At 36.2% G+C, this 21057-nt stretch overlaps 1 protein-coding gene across 4 annotated transcripts in view; it reads right to left on the minus strand.

Annotated features, from left to right (window-relative positions):
• Positions 1 to 21057, minus strand: part of LOC129450624 (inositol 1,4,5-triphosphate receptor associated 1) — a 74024-nt gene that overhangs the window by 44700 nt on the left and 8267 nt on the right. For 3 of the 4 annotated variants that reach the window (XM_073859392.1, XM_073859391.1, XM_073859394.1), the window contains 6 exons: positions 20447 to 21005; positions 20035 to 20152; positions 14900 to 14943; positions 4999 to 5098; positions 4734 to 4911; positions 1642 to 2128 (listed from right to left, as the gene is read on the minus strand). In XM_073859392.1, the coding sequence (XP_073715493.1) occupies positions 1642 to 2128; positions 4734 to 4911; positions 4999 to 5098; positions 14900 to 14943; positions 20035 to 20152; positions 20447 to 21005 (1486 nt within the window). The remainder of the gene's footprint in view (positions 1 to 1641; positions 2129 to 4733; positions 4912 to 4998; positions 5099 to 14899; positions 14944 to 20034; positions 20153 to 20446; positions 21006 to 21057) is intronic. The other variant, XM_073859393.1, reaches the window with a different exon arrangement.

The following is a 21057-nucleotide window of genomic DNA, read 5'->3' on the forward strand; positions in this document are numbered from 1 at the left end:
GAACACTTCTGATCATCATTTTAGATGTTGCTTGGATGGTAGCAAGTGAAAAAATCCTATCATAAAATCTCTGATATTCTGCCCTGTAGGGTCAGGTCACTCGTTCCATGTAAATCTATGGGGTTTTCCAGTTTTATTATCCATCAGGAGGAAGTCATAAATCACATTGCTTAAAGTACACCATCAGAAAAAATTGTAAAAATATGTACACCACTGAGATTAATGGGACCTTTCAAAATGTCCAGCTTTGCACATATAGAGTTCATATTAGTACATCAGAGGTACATGGGAATTTTTTAGTACCTCAAAGGAACATATTGGTACCAAATGTATACATATCTGTACCTTATGATACATATAATAACTTATTAGGGATGTTTTGACCATAGACCAGTTTAACAAACACCTGAAGTATCTTTTGGTATATACATGGAGAAAAGACTATGCTTTTATCGTTAACCCTTATGGGTTGTTGAGGCCGTTTTTGGCCATTTTTGTTTTTTTATGTCTTAGTTTGGCCACATCTTGCTCTGTAATTAAGGAAATGGAATGATTTTTGGTGACAAATCTTATATTTACACATATTTTGAGAAAATGCTTTGAGATTTTGCAAAAACTCAATATACCGTGGGCAAATTAACTACCCTTTTCGGTTGTTAGTGTACAAAAAGCAACTAAACTAAATGGCTGTAAAAATGTATCAGATTAATATTTTTTCCAATTTTTTTCATACATCTGTTAATCAACCTCAATTTCCATGATTTTAACTCTTTAATTGCCAAGTTCATGGGTGGTGTCGCTGATTTGATGAAAAAAACCCCACAAAATTACAGATTTTCAATATAAATTTTTTTTTTCACTTTTTTCACAGTCTTGGACATGTCAAAGATGAGTAAAAACATTGGCTTTGATGCATTTTTAGATTTTGTGCAGCATCAGTTTTAATTTTTTTCTCCCTAATTAGTTGTTTATGGCTTTTTTTGCCCCATTGACTTCCATTGTAACGGCATTTTTTTTACTTTTTATATTGAAAATCTGTGAATTTTTGTGTGTTTTCCCCAAATCAGTGACACCACTTATAAACTTGGTGATTTAAGAGTTAAAATCATGGACATTTTGTAAACACTTGGTAGTTTTGATTTGATTGTTTATTAACAGATTTATGAAAAAAAAAATGGATAATTTTTTACAGCCGTTTAATTTTAGCCTTTTGTTGTACACGAACAAACCGAAAGGGTAGTGAATTGGAATAACCCACAAGGGTTAATAATTAATTTGGGGGGGTCTCAAACTCTTCTACCCAATTTTTACTACCGTACCACTGCTAAAAATATTGGAAGTGGTATCAAAGCAATTCAGGATGCTTTTGGGTTTGTTCCATTTGTGATCTACTGCACTACTCTCTACTCCATCAAATGGGGGGTCTATAAAATCTGGGAAAGAAACAATTCTTAAAAAAATAAAAACATTCCCATGATCAGGTGCGGATCAAATAAGAGGAACCAGCTTTCCATTAGAAAATCAATTGATTCCAGAGAGGTAATAGAAATTCACAAACAGGTTTATCAGTAAACCATGTGTTTTATCAACAAATACATCAGACAAAATTCAACAAACTGTTTGATGATGTATATTACTCACCCCTGGACTGTCAGAGTGATGAGAGGATTGAAGACCCTGATACTTTGATGTATCTGAGTCACTTGTTTTTGGTTCCTCGCTGATCTGTGTCCTTGCTTGACTCTCTCCACTGCCCTCAGATTCTTCTTGACTCCTCCCGCTGCAATCTGACTCCTCGTGGATCTCCTCGCTTCGCTCTTGACACTTCCCAGTATCCTCTAACTCAGCTTGGCACAACCGTGATGAATCAAATGTTTGGTTATCACAACCGTTCTCAGACTTGAAGGGTCGTCCTTGGTTTAAAAGTTTTAAGACCTCTTTTCTATCACTATACTCGGATGTCCAACTTTCTGTTTGTCCCTTGCCGTTTGGTTGCTCAGTTTCTGAACATATGCTGTCCTCTTTTATCAGGCTTTGGCTCCTACAAGGTTCCTCTTGTGTGGCTAAGGTGTTCTCACTGTCCTCTGATGTTGATGGGAAGCTCTCATTGCTTGCTGATGGGTCTGACCTTGAAATGAACAATAAAACATTATCTAAAATTAATCTGAGCGAATACATATCAGTAGCCAAGCTGTTTAAACTTTTAATTTATTTAAAAAATAAACATAACTTGGTGAAAACCATTCATTTAATGTTTTAAGCACAGATTTATCGAGACTTAAAATAATATGTCTTCTCAACTAGCTCAAACAAAAAAATTGGTTTAACTTTTTAAAAAAATTTTGCCCGTCCAACATTTCATTAATTGGATTTTTTACAGTGTAGGAGGAACAGACTTGAACAGAACACCGGATCCATAAAAATCACAGTTTAACGCTAAAACACTTCACACCGCTACTGCAGGGCTGTCACTTTGCCACCAGTTGGGCTCCGCCCACAAAAAACGTCATCTCTGTTTGCAAACATGCAAAAAGTCTATTGCCACTTTGTAGATGTGAACCATGTGGTTTTTGGGTGTGTCCTCTTAAATGCAAATGAGCTGATCTCTGCCCTAAATCTCAGTGCTGTGGTTTGATTAACCACAGTTTTGATTAGTGCAGATTAAGGGGCGGTGGTATTATAATAAGATTCCTTCTGACATCACAAGGGGAGGCAAATTTTAATGCTTGCAGTTACTGGGTTGATCTTTTTCACGTTTTCTAGGTTGATAAGCACTGGGAACCGAATTATAGCACTGAATACACATATTTTAAGAATAGCATTAAAATCATGTTTTTTTGTCATTAAGGAAAATCATCTTGAATGATTCACCCTTGTATTTATTGCATTGCAAAAGATTGAAAGATTGATAAGTAGACATGCTATTTATGACTGGATGTAATTTTTGAACTTTTGTGCTAAAAGCAGCTCTCCTATAGACCATTTGCGTGTTTGCAAACAGAGATGATGGTTTTTGTGGGCGGAGCCAAACTGGTGGCAGAAATTGACGGCTCTGCTGTAGCGGTGTGAAGCGTTTTAGCATTAAAGTGTGATTTTTATGGATCCGGTGTTCTGTCGAAGTCTGTTTCTCTTCAGTGTAATGTTTCTTATAGCGTTTGCATCATTATTTTTTAGATAAATTAAAAGTTTAAATGGCTTGGCTACTGATATGTGTGCATGTATGTAATGTATATGTATTGGTCTTTATTTGTAAATCAATTACTTTACAGTATGAATCGCTAAAGTACATATAAGAACAATACTCTCATGTATTTTATTAGGGCTGGGCAAAAAAAAATATTTTTCGATTAACCGTTTTTTAAAACGTGGTCGAATAAAAATCGATTCTCAAAGGCCACAAATCGATTTTTTTTTTATTAAAAAACCTTATCCTGTTTGATGCATTTGAAAATTAGAGATGGGTTCTGTTTTAATATAACCAAGTTTAACTAAAATAAAAAAGTGTAATATAAAGGTTTGTTGCTATTAATTTCTTTTTATTAATTTCCCACTTGTAAACTTATGTTCACTGTTTTTTTTAAATAAAGTATTTGTATTAAATCTATATTATTTAGAATCGAAATCGAATCGATCGGATAGCTTATGAATCGAAATCGAATAGATCCGGAACATCTGAATCGATACCCAGCCCTATATTCTATATAATATATTTTATTAAATATTTAATTTTTCGGTTTTCTATTATAGTCTATGTGTTTGTTCTATAACTATGCTAAAACTGTTATGTTATCATACAAATGAATATGCATAGGCTTGTTTATATTTTAATAACACTTTACATCATGTGTGTGTGCTATATTTATATGTTTATTAAGTATGTAAACATAATAATTGTAGAACAAAGAGGAGAAGACAAGATTTAAGGTAAAAAGAAATAATAGAAAACGAAAAATGTAATAAATATTTAATAAATGGTGATATTATTGCTTTTTCAGTATAACTCATTCAAATCTAAAATCTTTTTAAACAAATTATAAACGTAACGTGATGAAAACTCTATAAGAAACACATAGAGGGAACCGACTTCGGACAATAACTTTCTATTCTAATTTTTAAAGATTTCCAAATGATTTCATCACTCCAGTCTGTCCGTTTAATGGCTTATTGCAACCATAAACATCTCCGTTTATCTTCAAATGGTGTCTTCGACGACAGTATTCTATAAAAATGACCTTTTTTGGCATTCCTATTCTGTCTATTCGCAAAAGGTCTATTGACTCTGACCTATCAGTGTGGCTTTTATATAAAATAGTGAAGAGCACTGTACTAGGGTATTCTTGGTTGGTACAAGGGTTTTTCTACATTTAGTTGTCACTGGGGTGGTCTGCTTGGTTAAAAACATCTGTGGGGTACGAGATACATGATGAAGTTTAATACTTATGGTAAGAGTAGCATTAATGCTTGCTTTAGCAAGCATCACTTACTGTATATATAAAGCATATAAATGCAACAAACTGGAAATACTAATTTGTTTCTAGTGAAGTAAAACAATAGTGGAAAGAGACATTTCCTATTGCATTACCTCAGGAGAACGTGTACTTGTAAAATTTTTGACAGGTTGGATTTTCAGTCTACTCTTAAAGGGTTTTACTTGTTACAGTTGGGAGAGAAAGTAATTTATAGAGGCCATAGTGGGTGACAATATAAACTCTGGTGTTCCTGCACACTCTCACCTCCCGTCAGATGGTCTTTGTGTGAGGATTTTACATAAACACACAAAAGCCTTGTCCTTTAAGAAGTAAAGGAATGTAAACACTGACCCAGCTACATTCTCCTGTGTGTGATGGGGCGAGTGTTCGACGTAAGACCCACTCTCAATACAAGTCAAAGCAGAGGTCTGAGGTGAAAGATCTGAAGAAGAGTAAATGTATTATAGCAAATATTATCTAAAAAGCAGTTAAATTATACTTGGAATAAAAGATGGGATTCAGATATTACCTGCGGTCACGAGCTCAGAGCTTCTGATGCGGCTGAGCCAAAGATCAGATGGTGAACCGGGATCCTGACCTGAGGAAGACTCATCTGAGTTTTCACTGACCTTAAAGAAAAACACACACATATCTTCAATGATGATTTGGAGCAGATGAGCTTCCAAGAGAAAATGAATTGTTCCTCTGTTTAAGTATGTGTTAGTTATCTTATCAGACCAGGCCATTCAAAACATCGCTGACATTAAAAAGCGATAAAATCTAAAGGATATGACTTTGACTAAAATGGGACGGTGTCCTTTATTGCTGGCTGAAAGAGATAACGGTGTTAAAAATCACAATATTAAAATAATTATCATCACGGGACAGCACTGTCTTTATACTGGCACGGTTGTGATGGGAATATCTGAATCATGCTTTAAGAGGTCTTCACTGAAAACAAGCTTTTAAAAGCACACAGACATTGTTTCCTATTTGTTTGGGAGTGGCTGCTGGTGTGAACGCTACAATGTTAAAAAAAGATCCTATTTTTACGACCAATTACTCTAATTTTTTTAAAGTGGTTTACCATTATTTAAATATATTATTAAAACTCTGTAAAATTACAAACATTATCTGTCAATTAACAGCTCGATTGTTATTTTAAGTATTATGTCATTAATGACAAAATACAAAAAATCTATGTTTTTATACAGAAAAATACTATATTATTTATACAGGATTTTTTTGTTTTCTTAAATGACATCACTTTAAAAATACACAGCATTTTTGTCAAATCAACATATATTTTATGTTATTTTAACTTAAAAAAAATAAGTTAATCAATTTCAACTTGATTTTAAGCCCAAACTTAATATTGTACGTTGAATTGGCTTGCAAAACAAAGTTATTTTAACTCCATGCTGCAGCGTACACATTCACTTAAACTTACGATAAAAATCTGTAATTAAATGTGTTGTTTGTTATATTATTGTACATGACCATACTAACAATTTAACATGAAAAACCACAAAAATGTAAAATAATATCCGTTTCATAATTAATTTATTGTAAGAAGTTTAAAGTGTCACTAATGACAGATTAGGATTGGTGAAACAGTCATCATTTAAAGGAATATTCCATTTTCTTAAAAGCAAAATCCAGATAATTTACTCACCAGCATGTCATCCAAAATGTTGATGTCTTAATTTCTTCTTGACTGAACAAAGAATGTTTTTTGAGGAAAACATTGCAGGATTTTTCTCATTTTAATGGACTTTAATAGAGCCCAACACTTAACACTTAACTCAACACTTAACAGTTTTTTTCAACGGAGTTTCAAAGGACTATAAACAATCCCAAACGAGGCATAAGGGTCTTATCTAGCGAAATTATTGTCATTTTAGACAAGAAAAATAAAAAATATGCTCTTTTAAACCACAACTTTTTGTCTAGGTCCGGTCCAGCGCAACCTAACCTGAACCTAACGTAAATGCGTAGTGACGTAGGGAGGTCACGTGTTACATATATAAAAGCAAATTTGCGGACCATTTTAAACAATAAACTGACACAAAGACATTAATTAGTATCAGTTGACATACAACAACGTAGGAACGGTCCTCTTTCAAGACACTTGTAAACACTCGGGCGGAGTTTTGCGTTCGTCTTCTGTGACCTCTTGACGTCATGACTTATTGCGTGGGGTCACGCTGGTACATCACGACCGGATCTAGACAAGAAGCTGTGGTTTAAAGGGGATATTTTTTATTTTTCTTGTCAAAAATGACAATCGTTTCGCACTATTAAAGTCCATTAAAATTAGAAAAATCCTGCAATGTTTTCCTCAAAAAACATAATTTCTTCTCGACTGAACAAAGAAAGACATCAATATTTTGGATGACATGGTGGTGAGTAAATTATCTGGATTTTTCTTTTAAGAAAATGGAATATTCCTTTAAGATATTTTCTAGGTTAATGATATTTACTATCACCTAACCCAACCAAACTTAAACATCACAGAAAGGTACAAAACAGTAAACACGTGAGATCATGTGATGATAACAGTGACATCACACTATTCTCATACTGTGAGATTCTCATATTGTGAATAATATGCAAGCTCATTGTGATTTCAAAATGTTGAGTTCAAAGTATGAGTGCACAATAAGTGTGCCTTATATACCATACAATCATGTCTCTTTTACTTTATTTTTTTATTGGTCACTTTATTGAAGGTCTTTCATCACAAAAATCTGGGCAAAATCCGTAAAATAACATTATTCGGCTGCAGAACTTTTTAAGAAATAATCTGTAAAATTAGTTTTTGGACTTTATTAGAATTTAAAAAATTGTACATTCATTTTACAGTTTTTTGTTTGCCAGTCATTTGATATAAAAATACAATTCTTATCTTTTATAGAATGCTGCAGCATATGCTGCAGTTTGCAGTAGTGTGCAAAAGTCTTAGGCCAACATGCCACAATTAGATTTGTTGTTTTTGCAATGTTATAGTGATCATATATAATTATTTCTCAGTCTCTTTAATAGAATACATCCAGAAAATACAGGAAATGTGTATATAGTATTAAAAAATGTAAACTGATGTGTCAAGTATTTAGGGTCAACTCCCCTTTTACTTGAGCAATAGCAGGAAACTGCAGAATCTCTTAAACCTAAATAAAATTTATTCATAATTTCTCATTGTAAAGATATTAGTCTTTTTACTTCATTCTGTTTAAAAACACTCAAGATGTGTTTAGTGCCAAGAGAGGTCACACTTAACACAGACGATGCCTAAAGATATTTAATCCCGAAAATGTAATTAAATTTTTTTTTGTACATATCTCCTGTATTTCCTGCTTGTATCTTAATAAAATAGATTTAAAAATAAATATGGATGGACATTAAAACTTCTAAAACAATAAGTCTGGCGGTAGTGGCCTAAGACGTTTGCACATTACCATACATACATACATACATACATACATACATACACACACTCACCTAAAGGATTATTAGGAACACCTGTTCAATTTCTCATTTATGCAATTATCTAATTAACCAATCACATGGCAGTTGCTTCAATGCATTTAGGGGTGTGGTCCTGGCCAAGACAATCTCCTGATCTCCAAACTGAATGTCAGAATGGGAAAGAAAGGTGATTTAGGCCATTTTGAGCGTGGCATGGTTGTTGGTGCCAGACGGGCCGGTCTGAGTATTTCACAATCTGCTCAGTTACTGGAATTTTTACTCACAACCATTTCTAGGGTTCACAAAGAAGGGTGTGAAAAGGGAAAAACATCCAGTATGCGGCAGTCCTGTGGGTGAAAATGCCTTGTTGATGCTAGAGGTCAGAGGAGAATGGGCTGAATGATTCAAGCTGATAGAAGAGCAACTTTGACTGAAATAACCACTCATTACAACCGAGGTATGCAGCAAAGCATTTGTGAAGCCACAACAAGCACAACCTTGAGGTGGATGGGCTACAACAGCAGAAGACCCCACCAGGTACCACTCAGCTCTACTAAAGAAAGAGGCTGAAGACTGTAAAAATGTTGCCCTGCTGATGAGTCTCGATTTTTGTTGAGACATTCAGATAGTAGGGTCAGAATTAGGCATAAACAGAATGAGAACATGGATCCATCGAGCCTTGTTACCACTGTGCAGGCTGGAGGTGTAATGGTGTGGGGGATGTTTTCTTGGCACACTTTAGGCTTCTTAGTGCCAATTGGGCATCGTTTAAATGTCACGGCCTACCTGAGCATTGTTTCTGACCATGTCCATCCCTTTATGACCACCATGTACCCATCCTCTGATGGCTACTTCCACCAGGATAATGCACCATGTCACAAAGCTCAAATAATTTCAAATTAGTTTCTTGAACATGACAATGAGTTCACTGTACTAAAATGACCCCCACAGTCACCAGATCTCAACCCAATAGAGCATCTTTGAGATGTGGTGGAACTGGAGCTTTGTGCCCTGGATGTGCATCCCACAAATCTCCATCAACTGCAAGATGCTATCCTATTAATATGGGCCAACATTTCTAAAGAATGCTTTCAGCACCTTGTTGAATCAATGCCACATAGAATTAAGGCAGTTCTGAAGGTGAAAGGGGGTCAAACACAGTATTAGTTTGGTGTTCCTAATAATCCTTTGGTGAGTTTATACCACATATATATATATTATTCATGTGCCTTTATAATCTTTAAACAATAACTTTCCTTCCTCCTAAAAACTAAACCGTCTGGGTAAGGGTAGAGGCTACATTGACGTCCAATGCCCAAACTTCCAACAATTCAATTAATTCCCGAAGGACAAAATCAAGTCCTGTCCTACATATTTCTCATTCCAGAAATGGTTTTACTCGGATATACATCACAATGCGGAAAAAAGAAAACACTAATGCAACTTCAGATTCTTCTGATTTATTGGCACCCCTATATATTCAGATCAGCAAACTTCCATAAGCATATTCCCTTTCATATTAACATTACTTTAATACACCACGGTGACTTAATTGAAACATGAAACTGCCTGCCATGACTTACTTTATGTTTCAGAGGAGCATACATATGAAGTAACACAAAGGCCAAATTCCTTTAAATCACAAGGTGGAAAACAAAATGGTTCGTTTGGAAAACCTAAAGTGGTTCTTCTATTTCTAGCACCTTTACTTTAAAGCTTTAGAATAGTAGTGTAGTGAGTCACGACAACAGAAGGGCAGTAGATAAATATTACAGTGTATTCAAATTACCATGAATATTTCCTGTCGGCAGTAAGTCTATACATGTGATATTTCCCCCCTGTAACTCCTCCACTTATTCTCTGGACAATGTGGATGTTCTTCTCATTGACCACAGCTATTTTTATCTGGCTTTTGACTCTCATCAGTGAATTTGGCTAGAATGAACGGTCCTCTGGGTCCTCTGATGATTTAAGCATTGCCTCACAGCGAAACCTTTGACATGGCTCCGAGCTTCATGAGAAAGTGAAGGCTCGGACCCCCAACTGCCCCACCCAATTTGTTACGCAAGACAACAGCGTGGCGGATTTGTTTAAAATTTGGTTGCGTGAAAAAGAACGGAAGCGGCTGCCGTGCGGTCACCGTTAAACATAACAGGAAATGAAAGGAACATTTGAGAAACAAACGAGCAAGCGGAGAGGCGGTGAACGTTCAGGTGAAACACACAAACACAGGCAAAAACGGCAACAAACTGATGAGCCATGCCTATCTCAACATGTTGTCTTGTTTTTAATACTCAAAATAGATCACATAGGAGCACCAGCGGCGGCCAATGACTTCTTTTTCGAGGGCGCACGATGCGAAGCACGTTGTGTGTGGCTCTTCATGTAAAAATGTGTGTTTTGCGCGTCATGTAAACTTATGTGCATCAAGTGACATGTCAAAATACGGGCCTGCTGCAGACGCATCCAAGTGTTTATAATAAAAGAGACGCTCACGTTTGCCAGAGACTCACATAATCTCATGTGAGTCATCAGAGTTTAGTGTCTTGCCATTTAGGCAGGTACTGTACATATTTTGAAAAGACGCATGATGCACATGGTTCACATCATGCAACAAACATATATTTTGACATGATGAGCAACACACATGACACTCTGAACACATATTTTAAATTTGCGCCCTTCAGAAAAGAAGTCATCGGATGCCAGAAGAGCGCACAAACTTATACACATTTTGTATAATGAAGTATATTACACTATGACAATGTTTTTGTTTTTGAATTGAGCAAATCCATGCAAATGTCAACCTTACCATGAAAAAAGTAAAGTTTTAACCCTAATGATATCTCAAATGTCAATATTTCGTGGCCAATAGGAGATCTCGGTTTACGTTTTCAAACTTTAAAAAATATATATTTTTCCAGTGGCGGCCGGTGACTCCTTTTTTCAAGGGCGCTGGATGCAAATGTTCGTCACAACATGTATGTAGCCCTTCACGTGTGTGGTTCCTTTTTTCAAAATATGTGTTCTGCGCTTTGAGTAATCCTACATTGAAAAAATTATTAATTCAATTTACTCAATTTTTTTAAGGTAAGTCGTTGCAATAAATTTATTTAAGCTACATTTAAACAAATGTTTTTTGTTTTGTTTTTCAATTTTTTTTTGTTTAAATGTAGCTTAAATAAATTGATTGCGACCACTTACCTTAAAAAATTGAGTAAATTGAATGAATCATTTTTTTCAGTGATGTGCATCACATGTCTTGTCAAAATAAGTGCCTGCTGCAGACGCGTCTAAAGGCTTTATGATAAAAGGGATGCTTGTGGTTGACATAATCTCATGCGTAATCAGAGTTTACTGTTAAGGGAGTGTCTTGCGTGTATTTTGTGAATGAGCGTCTCTTTTATCATAAACGGCTTTGACGCGTGTGCAGCAGACACTTATTTTGACAAAACACGTGATGCACACAGGATCTCTCGACGTGCAGAACGCATATTTTGGAAAAAGGAACCACACACGACACTCCGAACACTTATTTTGAATAGCGCTGCTCGGATGAGCAGTCACAAGCCGCCACTGTATTTTTTACAGCTTTAAGAATTGTCACATCCATACAGTGAAATGTCACATCCATAACATTGTTTCTTCCATGTGCACACAAAAATTAAAATAAAGATTTTTTGTTGTTTGAAGAGTCGCCTCTACTCCATTTTTGGGTATTATTCTGGTTTTTGCATTTTAATTCACAGAATTCCTACAAAGTTTGTTTTTTTATTTTGTCAAATCCGTAACACATGCATACTTCCTTATCTAAAACAGAAAACATGATAGACGGATTTTTTGTGATGTTTGGACTGTTTGGTTTAGGAAATATAATCAGATGGTTCAATATATTTGTAATAAATACATTCTCTAAAAAATTATATTTTTTCTTTTTTTGTGAAAAGGTCACATCCATAACACTTGAATCGCTCATTTAAGGATTTAAAATTCAATTTCTTTTCGAGAATAAATTAGACTTTCAATGTAGTCTCTCACTGTTTACATCCAAAACTGAGCCTGCTCCAAACAACAATAAATTCACGTGAACTTCATACAGTACGTGCTAACATGCATTTTTGCACATCAAATACAAAATGCATTTCAAGCCACCAGATTCCATTTTGATACACAAAATAACATCCTAGCTCCTGAGAATCCTTTAATGTACTTCACTCTTAAAGCATCTGCTGCTTTATCTCAGTCTTGCCTAAACAAATCACTCCATGCAAAGAAAAACTTACTCAAACTCTACCTGATTGGCCAACGAGGACGAAAGAAGCCCACTATTTCCTGCAAAGAACTCTTTGTGTTTCTGCTGTAATATTTTTCCTCAAAGCTACACAATCTTCAACGTTCTCTCTCTTCCTCTCTCTCTGACTTTTTTTCTTGCACAAGCCTCACTGTGACTCCTGGGAGCTTTGACCATTTAAGGAGAAGCCTTCTTGTGGTTCTTCAGGCAGCTACTGCTGTGTGTGTGTGTATGTGTGTGTGTGTGTGTGTGTGTGTGTGTGTGTGTGTGTGTGTGTGTGTGTGTGTGTGTGTGTGTGTTTGTGTGTGTGTGTGTGTGTGTGTGTGTGTGTGCTCTTTCTGTCTGATGCTCCAAAAGAATGTTTTTCTGGACCTCTTTTTAATTTAAGTTCTAGGTTAGATTTCTTATTTAATATCGGTTTTACTTTACATACCCTGTTAATGACAGGTAGCTTCTTTCCTCTATAGTAACATGAAATCCTGAGAACGGACAGCCACACGCAAGATAACAAGAAACATCTGCATTCACAATAACATGTCAGTTTTGAAGGCTGTGATGAAGTGAGGGATCACTTTCTTCGTCACTTTGAGGAAGTGATGAAGGCTGTTGGTTGTGAATGTGTAAGCAAATATGCAAATTCTGGGTTACATCTGACAGCTCATGTTAAAAAAACTCAACAATTTTTTTTTCCAGAGGAGTGCTATGGGTTTGGATGGGCTGCTACACTCTCAGAAAACAGGTACAAATGCTGTCACTGGGTTTGTACCCTTTGAAAAAGTACACCTTTGTACCTAAAGAGAGCATATTAGTACCATATTCGTACCAAATATATTCATATCTGTATCAAAATTGTACATGATAGGACTTTTTTAAAGGGTAACATCCCAGTGACAGCTTTTGTACCTTATTTCTGAGAGTGTAGGAAGATGCTGGAATGTTTTGAGTGGCTGTTTACCGACCCACATCCTGGTCTATATTTCAATCTAAATCTCCTGTTTTATCATTTATCAGACACTATAGAAATGCATCACCAGAACGGTCAAAAAGCCATGAGTTTACGTCAATAGTCATAATGCTGTGGCTCCAGTTGCACAATAAAGTTTAAATACTAACACATTGCAAGTTTATTTGGTTACGCTTTACAAAGTTTAAATGGTAACGCTTTGTGAAGTTTTCATGGTAACGGCTTTACGAAGTTGTCATGGTAACAGGCTTTACAAAGTTTACATGGTAACGGATTTACAAAGTTTTCATGTACCAAGTTTACATGGTAACGGCTGTACAAAGTTTACATGGTAACAGCTGTACAAAGTTTACATGGTAACGGCTGTACAAAGTTTACATGGTAACGGCTGTACAAAGTTTTCATGGTAGCGGCTTTACAAAGTTTACATGGTAACCCTTACAAAGTGTACATGGCTATGCTTTACAATGTAAACATGGCTATGCTTTACAATGTTTATAGGGTAAAGCTTTAAGAAGTTTACATGGCTATGCTTTACAATGTTTACATGGTAACGAAGTTCATATGGTAACCCATTACATAGTTTAAATGGTAACACTTTATAAAGTTTACATGGTGACCCTTTACAAAGTTTACATGGTAACAGCTTTTAAAGGTTTACATGGTAATGGCTTTACAAAGTTTACATGGTAACGGATTTACAACGTTTACATGGTAACGGCTTTAAAAGGTTTACATGTTAACGGCTTTACAAAGTTACCATGGTAACGGATTTACAAAGTTTACATGGTAACGGCTTTAAAAGGTAATGACTTTAAAAGGTTTACATGGTAACGGCTTTACCAAGTTTACATGGTAACGGATTTACAAAGTTTACATGGTAACGGCTTTACGAAATTTACATGGTAACCCTTACAAAGTGTACATGGCTATGCTTTACAAAGTTTACATGATAACGCGTTACGAAGTTTACATGGATATGCTTTACAATGTTTACATGGTAACACCTTACGAAGTTTACAACGTAAAGCTTTACGTAGTTTACATTGTAACAATTTACAAAGTTTAAATGGTAACACTTTACAGTAAGTTTTCATTTATTAACATTAACTAAGGCATTCACTAAAATTAACAAGAATCTAAAGCATTTATTAATCTTTAATAATGTTAATCTTTAACAATTAAAATTTTTGAAAAACAAATTGTATTAGTGAATGTTGAAATTAACAATAAGATTAATAACACTTTTAAATGTAATGCTCTGAAGTTGAACAAAATTGTATGAAGTTAACAACTTATGTTAACTTATGTTAACAATTGCAAGCCTTACGTTTTGCAGTTGACATTTGTGATTAAGGTTTAGAACAAATACTAAATATAAGTATAAACAATAATACAGCAAACACCACCACATTACACAATGTATTTCCTTTTGATTATTATTATTTTATACTCTTATGCATCTTTGGTTTTTATTGTGATGTTAAATATATTTTGCAAATAATTTTTATGTAAAGCACTTTGAATTAGCTTTGTGTTGTGAAGCAATGTGCTATATATATATAAACTTTGCCTTGTAATATATATGTCCGTGTTACGAGATACTTTTACACATATTGTATTACAATAATGAAACATCATGATCAAATTTTAAAATGATTGCAATACAGAAAATATAACACATATTAAAAAAAGCTTTATCCTTACCTTGTTGCTGTGGTCCTCTGCTCTCGTGTACAGAAGAGAGCCACCTGTTTGAACGCAGCACAGGGAGATTAGGCTTATTTGCAAGTCATAGATCTGTCATGCAAATGCAAAAGTGTTAAAATGCACATAAAGCAGGCGCCCATCTAACAGTATGACGCACCAAAGGGGGCGTTGCACTTGATTGACAGCACAGTTTTTTAACATTTTATATAGACTACCATCTCTCTCTTTCTCTCTCTCTCTCTCTCTCTCTCTCTCTCATGGCAACAATTACCTGGCAACCATTTACATAAGGTGCTTCATCTTCTGGTTGAAAGCACTTGGCTAACCGTAAGCTCATTGTTTTACGGGAACCATGTATCAATTGGATGGCAGTCCTGTAGTTGTCAATTTGTGTGTACTACAGGCTAAAGGGTCAATTCAAGTTCAAAATATTCAACATAAAACCGTAAAAAATAAAAGCGATGACCAGCTTTCATAATTCACGAGGTGGGTTAAAGCCAGTTTACTATAAACAAGTCTATAAACAACACTATAAACAAGTAAATGTCATTCAACATTTACAGATATCTTCATTTTAGTGCTTTGGAAGAAAACAGACTAAATGATTTACAGAAGGCTCTGTTATTTATTTAGACTTTAAGAAGAGCTCTTAAAACTGATCCATACAGCCTGCCATTGTGCTTACAGCTAAGTTAAATACCTTTTAAAGATTATCAGGCTTATATTTTATTTACCTTCATTCGTTAAGAAGTGGCTTTTATCCAAAGCAACTTACAGAGAATAATATGATGCCAAGTCTTACTCTGGAAAAAACGAATGTATTTTATAATGCAGTGTCCCTTTGTATAATGTCTGCTACTGTAAATGAATAAGCGTAACATTTTTTTGCAACAAGACCAAGGATATTATAGAGACAAAGTTAAACTAAAGGTATTTATTAAAATATTGACATTTGGATAAACTTATTTCAAAGATTGCAAAATATCGTGACATCTGAACACTCGCCCGAATGCAAATGTTCTCTTACAGGAACACCTTTTTTGTCTAGGCTAAAATAACCTAGTAAATACTTTGCATCTTTTTTTAAATCTTGCTCATTAGATTCTGTGCACATCCTTCCGTCTGCAGCATTTGCCCATTTATGAAATATAATCATTTTAATGTAAAGATTTAGTTATGTATAATAAGTGTATAAATGTTAGGTACATCTATAACTAGATGAACTCTTAGCAGGTTAGCTATGTGTATGTTACATACTGTATGTAGCACTGTGTGAGGCAAAACATTTTGTATGTCACATATAAACAATTTACTAAATATATTTACAATTCAATTCATATTTCCTGATCTAAACCAGTGGTTTTCAAACTGGGGGGCCGCGAGATGGTGCCAGGGGGGGCCCCAGATTTATGACATTTTATGAAATACATTAATTTATCATGAATTCTGTGTAATTAAACCTAAAAAATAAGACTACTAACCAAAAGTACTACTTTTTTTATAATTTAATGTTTTTTTTATTAAAATGTTGAGTTTTAGAACAGTTTTTTGTCACAAATTTTCTTTGGGGGCCCGCTAAGGAATGCACCTTACACAAGGGGGGCCACACGCTGAAAAAGTTTGGGAACCACTGATCTAAACAAATGTTAATGTATTACATAATGTTTGGAAATGTTAAACTGTGTACATGTTACCTTAAAACCCTATTTCAGCCTGATCTGACCCTTTAGAATTGCTTTGGTTTAATCTTGTCAGTTTGGCTTATTTTAAACATTTTTGATGATAAATCAATGTAAATGTTACCACATAAAGCACATTTTGGATACCTGGCAAAGACTTTAAGAGTGAAAGCTATTATAAAGTGTGTTTCTTTAAGGTTAATAATAACAATGGAGATGACTACTTAATATATTGGAGTAAAACAAAGCATTTTTAAGGTTGCCGGTACGCTGGCTGACGTTATGACACGCCTGTTTCACTTCACTTTTGACTACTCATTTGGTAAGCAAATGAAACGCTATTCAGCACCCACGACATTAGCAGAAAGAACAATGAAGGTATGATAAGCTAGCAAAGCTGCGTGTGTATCAAATATACACACATGTACGAACACACACAGTTTTTTAGGGAGCAAAACACAGCAAATCCTGCATTATGATGCAATGTGTGAGCTAAGCGTCTCTATGTGTTCGAACTGTTAATAGCACAAGAAACAGCTGCACTTGGGTGAAAGCCACAGAGCTCCCTAAAGACACAGCAGGAAAAGGAACAGACCGTAGAAAAAACACACACACACACACACACACACACACACACACACACACACACACACACACACACACACACACACACACAGACTACTGTATGCACTGCTGTTATCTATTGTACTATACAAACATATTGTTTAAAATAGTAAAAAAATACACTCACCTAAAGGATTTTTATACTACACTAATACACCATATACTATACACAATACTAATACTGTGTTTGACCCCCTTTCACCTTAACTGCCTTAATTCTACGTGGCATTGATTCAACAAGGAGCTTAAAGCATTCTTTAGAAATGTTGGCCCATATTGACAGGATAGCATCTTGCAGTTGATGGAGATTTGTGGGATGCACATCCAGGGCACGAAGCTCCCGTTCCACCACATCCCAAAGATGCTCTATTGGGTTGAGATCTGGTGACTGTGGGGGCCATTTTAGTACAGTGAACTCATTGTCATGTTCAAGAAACCAATTTGAAATGATTCGAGCTTTGTGACATGGTGCATTAAGAATGGTGGTCATAAAGGGATGGACATGGTCAGAAACAATGCTCAGGTAGGCCGTGGCATTTAAATGATGCCCGAATGGCACTAAGGGGCCTAAAGTGTGCCAAAAAAACATCCCCCACAACATTACACCACCCGCCTGCACAGTGGTAACAAGGCATGATGGGTCCATGTTCTCATTCTGTTTACGCCAAATTCTGACTCTGCCATCTGAATATCTCAACAGAAATCGAGACTCATCAGACTAGGCAACATTTTTCCAGTCTTCAACTGTCCAATTTTGGTGAGCTTGTGCAAATTGAAGCCTCTTCTTCCTATTTGTAGTGGAGATGAGTGGTACCCGGTGGGGTCTTCTGCTGTTGTAGCTAGGGCTGTCACGGTTATGAAATTTGGCTGACGGTTAATTGTCTAATAAATTGTGGCGATTATTACGATTAATTGCCTGTTTTAGGGCCTTGACGTTTAATTCTCATAGATTTGTTTGTTTTTTCATGAAATAATTTTCACACATTGTTTTGATTATTTAAATTAAATATTTTGCAAGGTTTACCTGGCAGTAAATATTAATACACATAACACTTATTATAAGTAATTATTTAATGAATATATATTTCAAAAAATTCCCTAAATTTAAAGTTGCTGTTTTGGAAATATATGTTTTACTTGGCAACTCATACTGCTTATCAAAGTTTTGCAGCATTTCTTTAAATGCTGTTTTACCATTGTATTAAATGGCTTTGCAATGTATCTTGTTTCGCTGTCAGTCAAGGAGCGCCATTAGATATGGTCTCGTTTATACAAGTGCCGCAGCTCCCCCTTGTGTTTTTTTAGAGAGATATGCAATCATTGCGGTGATCTGAAATCACCGCGATGAGGTCAAACAATTGCGATGAGACGATTATTTAATCATTGTGACAGCCCTAGTTGTAGCCCATCCGCCTCAAGGTTGTGCGTGTTGTGGCTTCACAAATGCTTTGCTGCATACCTCGGATGTAACGAGTGGTTATTTCAGTCAAAGTTGCTCTTCTATCAGCTTGAATCATTCGGCCCATTCTCCTCTGACCTCTAGCATCAACAAGGTATTTTCGCCCACAGGACTGCCGCATACTGGATGTTTTTCCCTTTTCACACCATTCTTTGTAAACCCTAGAAATGGTTGTGTGTGAAAATCCCATTAACTGAGCAGATTGTGAAATATTCAGACCGGCCCGTCTGGCACCAACAACCATGCCACGCTCAAAATTGCTTAAATCGCCTTTCTTTCCCATTCTGACATTCAGTTTCAAGTTCAGGAGACTGTCTTGACCACGACCATACCCCTAAATGCATAGAGACAGAGCACAGTTATGCAAATTTGAAAACCACGCCCACTGGGGGGAACACAATCCAACCGTCTCCATTGACTTTGTATTGCGAGAAGCCGCCTCCTTGTCATTTCTGGCTTATAACAAAAACTGAATAATGCCTAAAAGCTGCTGTGTGACAATATGTACAGCTAACAAGCCAAAGAACCCAGAAATAAGTTTTTATAAGCTGTCGAGCCGTAAAACCCAGTCTTTACGGAGAATAAAGTGGATCGCCGACTATGTTTCCCCCTAGTGGACGCAGTTCTACTAATAGAAGTACTATGAAAAGTTGCCTATATCCATTTTTGTGTCTTTAAACGCTCGTTTTTTGGGGTTGACAGCTTATAAAAACTTATTTACAGATTAAACTTTAAAACAGAATAATACCTAAAAGCTGCTGTGTGACAAGATGTACATCCAAAAAAAAAAAAAAAATACGTTTTTATAAGCTTTCGACTTCAAAAAACGAGCGTTTAAAGACACAGAAATGGAAACAGGCAACTTTTCATAGTACTCCTATTAGTAAAACTGCGTCCAATAGGGGGAAACGTAGTCGGCGATCCGCTTTGTTCTCCTTGGGGGCTGGGTTTTGCGGCTCGACAGCTTATAAAAACTTATTTCTGGGTTATAGCTGTACATATTGTCACACAGCAGCTTTTAGGCATTATTCAGTTTTTTGTTATGGGCCAGAAATGACGGGGAGGCGTCCTCTCGCAATGCGGGGTGAATGGAGACGGTTGGATTGCTTTCCCCCCCGGTGGGCGTGGTTTTCAGGTTATGACGCGCTGCGCTCTGTCTCTATTGAAGCAACTGCTATGTGATTGGTTGATTAGATAATTGCATAAATGAAAAATTAAACAGGTGTTCCTAATAATCCTTTAGGTGAGTGTATATTTATATGTGCCACTTCTGGCAGATTTATACATTTTCAGGGTTTCTCTTTTCTACACAAACACTTAAAATGTCAACTTCATATTGCATTTGTGTTTTTATTTAAATAAAACAATACCTTTAACTGACCGGAGGGAAGCAAGGTTTTCTTGAGCGACAGGTTGTTGTTTAAAAAGAGAAGTGATGTCCACTGGGGTGAGGTCGACAGCCACTGATCTCCCATCAGAGAGCGACAACTTCAAAACAAAAAACATGCCAGATACATTATACAAAAAATACATTAACATTAGCTGACATAGATATAATTGGTGTCATTTAGTCACCACTTAAGGCGGTTCACAAACTGTTTAGATGATTACTGCAAAAAAACTCTGTTAGTCCAAACATTTAAATATAAGCGTTTTGCAGACTAACATAGCCCATTCAAGGTATACATTCATCATTATATAAAAATCGAACCCACAATCTTTGTGCTGTTAGCGCAATGCTTTACAGTCTACACCAATTGAAGTACAGGAACATGGGGTTACCTGTGTGTTAATGGAGACCTCCAGGGCATTGAGTTGGTGTTCAGTGGTTGTAGCTATGTTTGGAGCCTTCTCCATCCTCTGGATGATGGACTCTATCCTCTCCTTAATTTTCTTCTCACCGTCCATAAGCACCTGAGAGGCCTGGGTCACCATGTCCTCAACTCTTCTCAGGGCCTTCAGAAGACCTTCCATTTCTCCAACATCTACCAGCGAATCAGTGAGCACAGCCACATCCCGAAATTCCTTCTTCCATGTTTCCTCAGCCTGAACCTGAGCGTCTCTGAAGGTCCTAGTTTCCCGAACCACACTCACTCCACAATTCTTCTCTTCCAGATGGGCTGTCTTCTGATCGACCTCCAAGCTTGGTGTCTGCTGATGCACAACTCTCACAGTTTCATGAGGATCTCTGCCAGTCTGGCTTTTCTTGCACTGTTTGCCCTGACCCCTACACCAGGTGATGGCTGCAGCTATCTGGGCCTCTGGTGTCTGATGTCTGGACTTGGTCAGCATCTTTCCCTGCTCTGTCCGTGGAGCTTTGAGAAGATCTAGCTCGTTGAGTCTGGAAAGCAGACAGACATCAATGTATGATGTGTGACACAGCACAGAAACAA

Source organism: Misgurnus anguillicaudatus, chromosome 21 (assembly GCF_027580225.2).
Source record: "Misgurnus anguillicaudatus chromosome 21, ASM2758022v2, whole genome shotgun sequence".
NCBI classification, from domain to species: Eukaryota; Metazoa; Chordata; class Actinopteri; order Cypriniformes; family Cobitidae; genus Misgurnus; species Misgurnus anguillicaudatus.